Here is a 10,819-nt window from a genome sequence, read left to right on the forward strand (position 1 = left end):
ACAGTTATTAATGAATTATATGGTAAAAAAAAACATTTTAATGTGAATAAAAACTTAATAAAACTGTTATCATTACCCCTATATCTTGAACATTGTGAAATTTACACAAAAGTAGAACAGCTGTAATTGACTTTTTACTCAATATCAAACACTGAGCCATGCTTGGGCCATGCTACCATTTACATCACACATCAACATATCCTGACACCTTCACTGATTAATTTGCTCCAAGTAATTTACAATATGAAAATGAGAAAAAAAATCTTTAATAAAACATACAAATTCTAATATATTTGGTAAATTTGTAATGACATTCACTTTTAATTCAAAATACATGTACAGAAAAGTTGGCATAGTACATAGTTCTAGTATACAGTTGACATAATACATATAAGTTTTCAAAAATCAAAATGCATACTTAAGCATGTATTTTTGAACAACAAAACTAAAATGTATTGACAAAGTAGGTTAATCATTTTCCTATTTGGAATAAAACTGAAAAAATGTCTGTCTGTATGTAATTAAAAAAAAAATGAATTGGGAGAACTTATCCTTAAGTACTGCCAGTGTTACCATTTCTTTTGGTTCAAAAAGATTTTTATCACTAACATTTGCAAATACAGCCACCATAATAGCACATTTTAAATTAACTGCTAAATATAAAACCATACAAATAACATTACTGACATCTAGTACTAGTAGCTCCCTTAAAATACCATCTCTCCTTCTATCAGGATTTGGAAAGTGGTCACAATGAACAACAGGTGCAAAACTTTGGCTTATTGTGCAGAACAAATTTTGATTTTGCTAGTTTGGTTTCTGTGGTGTGCTTATATATACACACTTGAACAAAATATCCTTCAAAGCTTTCATTAACATCTGTACTTCTAATAATAGTATTTGCTAATATACATTTTCTCTGAATGGTTGTCATGCTGTACAGGCCTTAATGACAGCCTTCGTCCTTACTGAATTCAACTTTGTTTAAAGTCACTATTGAGACTCCTGAACTGGGAAACTCAGAGGGTTGTCCGTACTTGTAGACATCATTGTAAAGGCGGTACAAATGTCCTTTGGTTCTTCTTTTTCAAACATTTCCTTCTTTCCTTCTAAATTCCAGCCTTTATCTTTGGTAAACTTGTAAACACACCCAAAAAGATCAGGAAATAACACCAATACGTCAATGTGAGGAGCGTCCTCACGACTGTGAACAAGGAAAGTTTTATTAATGAGTAGTAACAGAGAAGTAAGCTTCCAAATCTGTCATAGTATCAGAAATATTTGTGATTTGTTCATATAGTTACAAGAAATTAACATATATACACATATAAATATGTGTGTTCATGAATTACATCACTTTTCATTTAGTTTAACTTACTTATGCTCATGGAAATTGCGTATAAAGCGCAGTAATCCCAGTGTGGTTTCTGGGTACGGCTTTCTGCCATCCATCTTCCGAACCAGCTCCTCAGGAAACTGCAACAACAAAACATGGTGGTCATGAACTGGACTTTAGGAACACATAAGTTTGACCTCTCATCTGTAAGTCACCTTATTTTTCCACAGTTTGAAGGATCCATTAGCACATGCTTCTAGTGAACCAATCAGCTTTTCATCGGCATTTCGACAGTTTGCCACCTCCTCCCTGTTGCCGGTCTCTCTCAAATATTGAAACTGCCTGGAAAAAAAAGTTGAAATTATGCTTTATGAGTACAATAACAACAAAAAAACTATGAGGTATATCTTGAATAATAATAGGAGCAGCACAAAAGAGTCTTGCTTAAAATGACAAGAACAAAAATGTAGGAAACAAATTTAAATGGCCTGCATTTGTATAGTGCTTTTCTAGTCCTTAAGGACCCCAAAGCGCTTTACACTACATTCAGTCATTCACCCATTCACACACACATTCACACACTGGCGATAGCAAGCTACATTGTAGCCACAGCTGCCCTGGGGCGCACTGACAGAGGCGAGGCTGCCGGACACAGGCGCCACCACCAGTAGGCAAACACGGGGTTACTATCTTGCCCAAGGATACTTGGCATGCAGCCAGGAAGCAACCTGGGATCGAACCACCGACCTTCTGATTAGTGGCTGACCTGCTCTGCCACCTGCGCTACAGCCACCCAAAAATTTAGTATTTGCTGCCAATGTTAACGTGCCTGTCTGAGTACAAGACAGTTTGACCTCATTTCCCATGGATTAAGCCAAGTAACAGACTGAAAATCCCCCCCCCCCCCCCAGTTTAGGCTCTCATGAGCAAATCTATTCTTGCTTTACTAAAGTGAAACCAGAAATCACAGATTCTGTTACAGCATGACTTCCTTACTCTTCAGATTTCCAGAAGAAGGGATGGTTTAAACATTCTTCTACTTTGGGTCTGTCCTTTGGCTCTTTGTTGATCATCCACTCGATGAGATCCTTTGCCACCACATCTTGAATGTGATCCAAACTGTACTTCCCGTCATAAATGTTTGACTCACATTTAAAGGATTTGCCAAATGGATGGTTGCCTCCAGAGAGGATATAATAAATCAGCATGCCTGCCACCTTAATAATAACACATCAGTTTAGGTATTTTTACCAAGGCATCTTTCAGTTAATCAAGTTTAATGGACCTGTATTACCTGGATGTCAGTGCTTGACTTGTATGATATGACAGATTCTTCCGCTTCTTCTGCTAAAGTCTCTCGGGCCATCCAGCATCTGGTTCCTGCACTGCTTGTATGTAAAGTTGTTTGGCCTTTGAGTAAGCGTCTGCTTATGCCAAAATCAGCTAATCTTGCCCTCCCAGTAACATCTGCAGGAGGCATAAAGTACAAAACATGAAAATAAATCATTAATTTATATTTACCTGACACATGTTTAATTTTTTGTTTTCCCCTGAATTTCAAACATGTCTTACCAATCAAAACGTTCTGGGGTTTGAGATCTCGGTGAAGAATTTTATGATTTCCGCAGTGAAGCACCTTTAGACTTTCAAGAATTTGTTTGACAAGTTTCTTTAACATCAGTGGGTCATGTTCATTCTTGATATATTCTTCCAAGGTGTATTCACAAAGTTGCAGACAAAGATATCCAAAGTTCTCGTCCTCTGCGGCATCAACATATCGTACGATATAATGATGATCGAGTTCAGGAAGTCGCAGGATTCCTTCTTCGTTCTTCAGCACTTCATAGTTGCTCTTAGACATTCTCTTGATGACAACTTCTGTGCCGTCCTCTCTCAGCCCCAAGAAGACTTCAGTACCATCACTTCCCTTCGCTATTCTGAATTCTGCATCATTCACATAAATAATGCTTCTGATTCTGGATATTTTACTTTCATCTGTGCCAGCAAGTTTCTCCAGTTTCTCCTTCCACCTGTTGCTGATTGAAAGCCAGTTTTGTTTTTCTGATTTTTCAATGGTGCTGTATTCAAAAGGCTTCACATTTGAAGTTGATTCTACAACAGAAACTTTTGTTGTTGGTTCAGTTGCTGCAGTGGAAACTTCAGCATTTGGGTCTTCTGTCTTTTCCTTCTTTTTCTTCTTCCTTTTCTTCTTCCTCCCTAAAGTTGAGGCTGTGTTTCCCTCACATTCTGAGTTTGGTTTGCTCAGATATTCTTTCAGACTTCTCACCACCTTTTTCAGCCTGTCATCCATTTCCATTTCTACAGATGTCAGTATGTCCTCGGGCACTGAAGTTATGCCCACTGATGTAAAAATATTAGCTGTCTGTTCAACTGACACCAGGTTTGCAAATATAGCGTACGTGTAAATCCTGATCTTAGTGGAGTGTTGCTCATTTACAAAAGGGGCAACTCTTCTGCATAAGTTCTCTAAAAGGTTGACGTGCCAGTCCTTTGTGCCTTTTGTTTTCTGTGTTATCACATACAGTGTTTGTAGCACTGATGCACAGATGTCAGGTCTCTCTTTTAGGGAAAGCAGTTTCAGTAGTTGTTGAACTATAGCTACTGCATGCTCATTTGTTATTTCATCCATTGTGCAGAAGACTGGATTTAAACTTTCAACTGCCCTCCCTACATGTGTCTTAGGGATGTTTGGAAAGCGACTGGCTGCACCTTTAATGTAAGTATTCACATTTCCAGTTTCCTTTAGCCATTTAATACACATCTGACTATATTTATCTTTCCACCTCCCAGTAACAGTAAAAAGGATTTCAATCATGGTCAGATGGAGCCGAGGATCTTCTAACAGCATCTGACTGCTAAACACTTTAAACACTCTGTCAGGTGTTTTTTCAACAACAGCAATTTCCATATCCAAAAAATGTTTGATTTGGAAACACACTTCATCTCCATTTGATGCAAAGTGATTAATCATCTCAGATATTTTTTTACTGTTAATAAGCCACTGAGGATCATTAATGGGCGGCAGTGTCACCAGAGCACCAGCAGAGACGAGTCTTTTCACGATATCCTCCCTGTTTTCAATAGCTGCATGTTGCAGTGGTGTGAAATGTTGTTGTTGCAGAGGAGGACTCCATCCATCTGGATTAGCTTTTGCCACAAGCAACAGATCCACAAAATCAGGTGGTGCATTGGAGCGTGTGACATAATGCAAAGGTGCCCATAGGAGTTCAGAAGGTATATTTGGGTCTGCACCCTGACGCAAAAGGTAAGAACAAATTTCTCTATTGTGATTTGCAACAGCAGCAATCAGTGGGGTTACATAATCACCCCACTCTCTACAGGGGTAAACTCTGTTAACATTATTGTCCTTCAGTAATTTCTTGAGCTCTTTGAGGTCATTGATAGTTATACACTGGATTATAGGATGTGTTTCTGTTGGTAAGGGGGCTGCCAGATGTACTTGAGTGAAAATATTCATAGTTTTCCTTCAGATTACCTGTGAAAGAAAAATTACTGAAATTAGCCAAGTATTCAAAAATTTGGTTACAGTTTAATCCTTAGAAAAGCGAAAAGAAAATTAAGTTTGAGTTTAAACAATATTAAAACTTTGCAAAGATTTTTAGAAGTGAATAATTGGCTACCACACTGGAAGATTCATGCATAAAATAATATTCACCTGAAAACACCAACACCCTTAGTTAGAATTCATCAATTTCATTACTTTTGCTTGTGTTACATCTAGCCATAAACTTATCCCAGTAAGTAAGACATTTTTGGCACAAAATGAAGAAAACGCTACTTTCATTTTACTTTCAAACTGAATTAAGCAAATATGTAGAATATGAATATTTCTGCATTTTTCTTTTGTAGTTTTTGAGACAGTCATGATCAAATGTTTGCTCAAATTACAAAGTGGAATAAAAATGGCTTGAAAGTGGTTTGGTGGGCCTTTTTTAAAAACAAAAAACAAAGATATGTACAAAGATAAAATTAACAGCAGTCATTGTATAAATGGCCTGCATTTGTACAGCGCTTTACTCAGTCCCTAAGGACCCCAAAGTGCTTCACACTACATTCAGTCATTCACACACAGGCAATGGCAGCTACGTTGTAGCCACAGCTGCCCTGGGGCGCACTGACAGAGGCGAGGCTGCCGGACACTGGCGCCACCGGGCCCTCTGACCACCACCAGTAGGCAAACATGGGGTTAGTATCTTGCCCAAGGACATTTGGCATGCAGCCAGGAGGCAGCCTGGGATCGAACCACCAACCTTCTGATTAGTGGCTGACCTGCTCTGCCACCTGAACTACAGCCACCCCATTGTATACTGTATATTCAAACTTCGGACCATAAATTCGGAGATGGCAGAGCACAAAATATTCTAAAAGTTAGAAGGATAGTTTACTGATATTTTTGTTTTTGTGGTACAACTTGCTCAAGCCAACGTTTTCTCCGTGTTATAATTAGGAAAAATGTAGACATTTTTTGACGTATATGTTCCAAATTACAGATCATGGTTTATTTTTATAGAAAGATGTACATGTCCAAACATTGCCACAGAGTTAAATGTGTGAAAGAAAGGTCTGAAAGTGTGTCAACAGACCATTGTTAAAATAAATGCATCTTCAAAGGTAGTTGACATATCAAGCTTATATTTCACAGCAATCATTATAATGTTCCCATTTTCTACCATAACATTTTTATGTAGCTCAGAGATGGTTGATGATGACCCAGCTCACATATATCACAACATTTTTGTTGCTGTGATTAAACAATAACATCGGTGTGGTTTTCTCAATCAAGCATACAGAGCCCACTGTTTCTACTGGTGTTCTAATCATGTTAATAAAATTTCTTTACCCAAAGAAAACTTATTATTTTAATTAGTAACATGTGTGTTTATCTACAGTTTTATTCTATGCATTACAGAGAATAAAGTAAAGGTTTGAACAGTGAGGGCTGCAGCAGTACAATTGAAGAAGAGTTATAAAGAAAACAAGACAAGCTAATTAATACATTATCGTATGTCTTGTTTATGGTTGCAGTGGCAGTCTCCGATGTTTTAGATTCAATGTGTTGGTTAAACAGATGTGTCATAGATTTGCCTTGCATGACGCGCTACAGATAAACAGGAAATCATTGTGTCTGTAATTTCACCAACATTAAAATGTTTGTCTAATGTTCTTGCTGCTGTTATTATTATTATCACACGCCTTTCTGTGATGTGGACGAGGATGGTCAGCACTACAACTACTGTACACACTTTGTTATCTGTACTCAGAGTGGATGTTAGCCCACCTATGCTACGCTGTCAGTGTGACAGTCCAACCAGATTAATGGCTGAAAGGTGCACTTGGATTCATTCTGACCAGATTTCAGATCAACACTTCTTGTTTGATGTTCAATAGAGACAAAACCTCTGCAGCTTTCAGTGTTTTAAGGTACTGCTCTCTTTTGTCTCATCGTTTCCATTTACAATAATGGATTACACAGCAGGAAATAGATTTTCATTACAGTAAAGTGCTGTAACTAAATTTAAGGTTGTAATTCACCCACTGTTATCTTCTTTAATGCCTTGTACTAACATAGTGCAGAGTAACACAATTCCCACAGAGCTCGATCATCTTGTTAATAATTTTACTTCTTCCATACAACTCTGGCTACTGTAGCTCTTCTGACAAAGAAGACTCAAAACCAAAATACTTGACTCTCTTGTATAATGTTTAAATGTGCACCTTAAAGCAGATAACTTGTTAGCTGCAGAGGAAATGGTGTCATCATCTAGCCTGGAGAAATAGTTTGCAGCTTTATTTTTAAAAAAGCCCTCTGTAAAGCTAGAACATCTTACTGTTCATCACTGACTGAAGAAAATAAGAACAACCTGCAGTTTCTTTTCACCACTGTGCGAGACTGACAAACAGTCAGAGTTCTGTAGAGCCAACTATTACTTTAACATTAACTAGTAATGACTTACAAATAAAGACAATAAATACACGGGCGATCGTGGTTCAAGAGTTGGGAGTTCGCCTTGTAATCGGAAGGTTGCCGGTTCGAGCCCCGGCTTGGACAGTCTCGGTCGTCGTGTCCTTGGGCAAGACACTTCACCCGTTGCCTACTGGTGGTGGTCAGAGGGCTCGGTGGCGCCAGTGTCCGGCAGCCTCGCCTCTGTCAGTGCGCCCCAGTGTGGCTGTGGCTACAATGTAGCTAGTGTGTAAATGTGTGTGTGAATGGGTGGATGACTGGATGTGTAAAGCACTTTGGGGTCCTTAGGGACTAGAAAAGCACTTTACAAATATAGGCCATTTACAATTTTAACCATTAGAGAAAAAAATTGCCTATAAAAATCTCACCAACGTAACATTATGCATAGCTACTTTCAGCACCATTGATAATTATTTATTTGGACTCTTTTTCTTCAATTGATCTTTCTCAGTTAGCTTCAGTAATTACTTCCTCCAAACCATCAAAATGTCAGAATTTGCAAATTGACGATGATTCATCTCATAAACTAAACACTTAGTTTATGAGTTCATGTCATTTAGACTCTATTTTTTTATTTTATTTTTTTGTTTTATCTGAGCACACACGTGTGTGTATTTACATATATATTCGTATTTGTAAATGCAAGTATGTGTACTTGTGTATATATTGTTTTTTTTCTGTATATGTCTGAAATAAAAATACAATACAATGTTATACAATAATATTTGTCACTTTCTGCCAGCTAATTTTGAATAAATCGGTATGTAGGCCTGTGTAGATCTCCTATAAATGTACATTAAACCATTTGTTTTGTTTTATCAGGGTCAATTTATATTTCATTTATGCAGACTAATTTTTTATGACTTTATTTGGGATGGTTTGGTAACCAAACTCTTTCTACCAGCCAGAGTAATCACTGGTGGAATTTAGTAAAAAACAAATAAACAAAAAAAACCTTTGATGCAGACATATAGACTACGAGTTATTACACAGCCTCTGTATGTACCTAAAGCACTCACTTTAACTCCAGCGACTGCGCCCAGTCATGGCGTTTTAGCTAATCATCAGTGCACGAGTTGGACAAAGCAGGAACTCTTACAATTGTGAATAGATTGGCCCATACTGTGACTCCCACACTGTGGAAAAGGAAGGGCAGCGGTGAAGCTCTTTTCCTGAGTAACTCTGACCAGCTGATATTATGGCTGATATGAAGATATTTTTGGAATCTCCGCAACAAAACGCAACCCTCGACGCCAATGAACATAGGGTGTGACCAAAGAGTTAAAAATATTCCGAAGAGGGCTCAAAGCGCACGCTTTCACATGGGTGATTTCATAAAGAAAGCAAAAAGATTATTTTACGATGAAGTTTTAAGATAACTGGTGGAGGATTGTCAGAAAATTTACTTACAGTTTCTAAGAGCGGTGTCTGTTGTTCTGATGAGGCCCACACCTGTCAGGTTACTGCACTTTCTTCACTGTGCCACGCTGTCTCTTCCGGTTTCTCCCATTTCCGGGAATACATTCCAAAGTTGTTGGACCGATTCAGGCCAGAGAAATGTATTGCTGGGAGGTGAGTCGAGTCCATCTCAGGTTTGTGGGATGTCTTCGTGTTTTTTTGGCGGCTTACAGATCACAGTCTACTTCAGGGGATCCTTGGAATTTTGTCTATCCCCGACAGAATTGGTTTGCCCTGCGTCAGGAGCGCGCACTGGGCTGTTTTAGTTCAGAAACACTTCTTATGGTGACTTAGTACTAGAGATGGACCGATCCGATATTACGTATTGGTATCGGTCCGATACTGACCTAAATTACTGGATCGGATATCTGAGAGAAATAAAATATGTAATCCGATCAAAAAATCACCTCACAAAACGCGCTAATTGGCGTAACCCAGCTCGGCGCGTCGGAGCAGTATGTGTCACGTGATAGAGCGGCTGTTGTCTCCAAGACCTGTGGCGGTCTGGTGGAGCATTTGGAGCCTCGCTACATGCTTCCTAACCGCGGCATTTCATCTCGGCGAAAACTATCCCAGAGAAGTAAAGCAAGTGTGTAAGTTCATCCCTGAATGTTTGCATAGTATTTCCACGTTAAGCTTAACAACTGATATATTGAGCCACAGCTGGACTGGCCATCTGAGTTCCATACTGAGGTGAAAAGGAAGCGATTTGTCCCGTACTTCAGCTTCAGCAAATAGACACAAAGCTGGAGTTATTCAGTGTTTTTGCTACGCAGTTGCATCTACTTCTCTCATTCTCTCCCCTCCCTCTCCTGTTATTACTTCAAACATGAAACTGATCAATGATCAGCTTTTCTGCCGCAAGTCCCGTCTTTCTTGTTTGTTTATCGCCCACTTTGCGCTAGAAAGAGGAGACCAGCGGATAAACAACAGGAAATGTCAGGAAATAGGTGTAACAACTGCATTATGTTCCTGTTATATGCCATTGAGAAACAATTTTTATGCCTTTACTGTCATGTTATGCTGGAGCAAACACAGCTTCTCATATTCTATGTAATGTCATTTAATGGTCGGGCATTGTACAGCTACAAGCATTTCACCCCCATGTCATACTGTGTATGGTTCTGTGTGTGTGACCAGAGATGGGCAGTAACGCGTTACTTGTAACGCGTTACTGTAATCTGATTACTTTTTTCAAGTAACGAGTAAAGTAAGGGATTACTATTGCAAAAATGGTAATTAGATTACAGTTACTTTCCCGTAGGAACGCTGCGTTACTGCGTTACTAAAACCGTGATTTTTTTGCGAGAATGTCTCACGACAGTGACTTAAGCGAGTGTGCCGTTAGTGACAACAGCTGTGTGCAGATCAACAATGGATCACATATGGAGTGTGGGAAAGAGTATGAGTGTGCAGCGTTTAAAGCGTGGAAGTACTGACCTTACTTTGAGTTTGATTCCATAAAAAGTGACAAAAACATTAGTGTCCGCTGTGCGTGGGAAGAAAACTTCTTTTTACAGCGAAAAAACCCCTAAACTTCCAAACAAGCACCGAGTAGCTACGACGTAATGGGAAACTCACAGAGAAACTCGCGGATTCTTCCACTGACCGCGGCACACCTGCACCAGGGTAAACCTCCGCCTACCCCACTCCTGCTTTACAGGTGAAAATAGAGCAACAGGACCGCTGAGTCTGTGACTTTATTTATTTTCTGCTGTGTTTTACTTGCATCTATTTGAAAGACTGAGTGTAAACACAAAAAATATTTTATTTTATGTGCAGAAAATAGGTTTAAATGTTCAACTAATTTCTTCCAGTCAGAGAACGTTGCAGATAATTAAATCTTTGCTTGATGCATAAAGTTAAAAGATTAAAACCAATAAAACAAGTTAAAAAAGAGACTTTTCCATTTGATTACATTTTGTATGATGGATTATGCAGAAAAAGTAGAATTGGGCTGAAAGATCTATCGCTTTATCACCTCTTCAGGGTGTAAATCGTGTTTTTAAAAAGTAACTAAG

General features: G+C 38.7%; 1 protein-coding gene across 1 annotated transcript; it reads right to left on the reverse strand.

The window, feature by feature from the left end:
- Positions 1–993: 993 nt before the first annotated feature.
- Positions 994–8,797, reverse strand: LOC146636659 (uncharacterized). Its single transcript, XM_085350974.1, has 7 exons — positions 8,751–8,797; positions 2,909–4,853; positions 2,631–2,803; positions 2,333–2,553; positions 1,552–1,678; positions 1,379–1,476; positions 994–1,204 (listed from the first exon to the last, which is right to left on the reverse strand). The coding sequence occupies exons 2-7, from the start codon at positions 4,833–4,835 to the stop codon at positions 994–996; spliced, it is 2,757 nt and encodes a 918-aa protein (XP_085207100.1). The 5' UTR covers positions 4,836–4,853; positions 8,751–8,797.
- Between the last annotated feature and the right edge of the window lie 2,022 nt (positions 8,798–10,819).

The sequence above is a fragment of the Diplotaxodon limnothrissa genome, linkage group LG3 (assembly GCF_057381915.1).
Source record: "Diplotaxodon limnothrissa isolate DT_005_m linkage group LG3, D_limnothrissa_male_GT1.1, whole genome shotgun sequence".
In the NCBI taxonomy this organism is placed as follows: Eukaryota; Metazoa; Chordata; class Actinopteri; order Cichliformes; family Cichlidae; genus Diplotaxodon; species Diplotaxodon limnothrissa.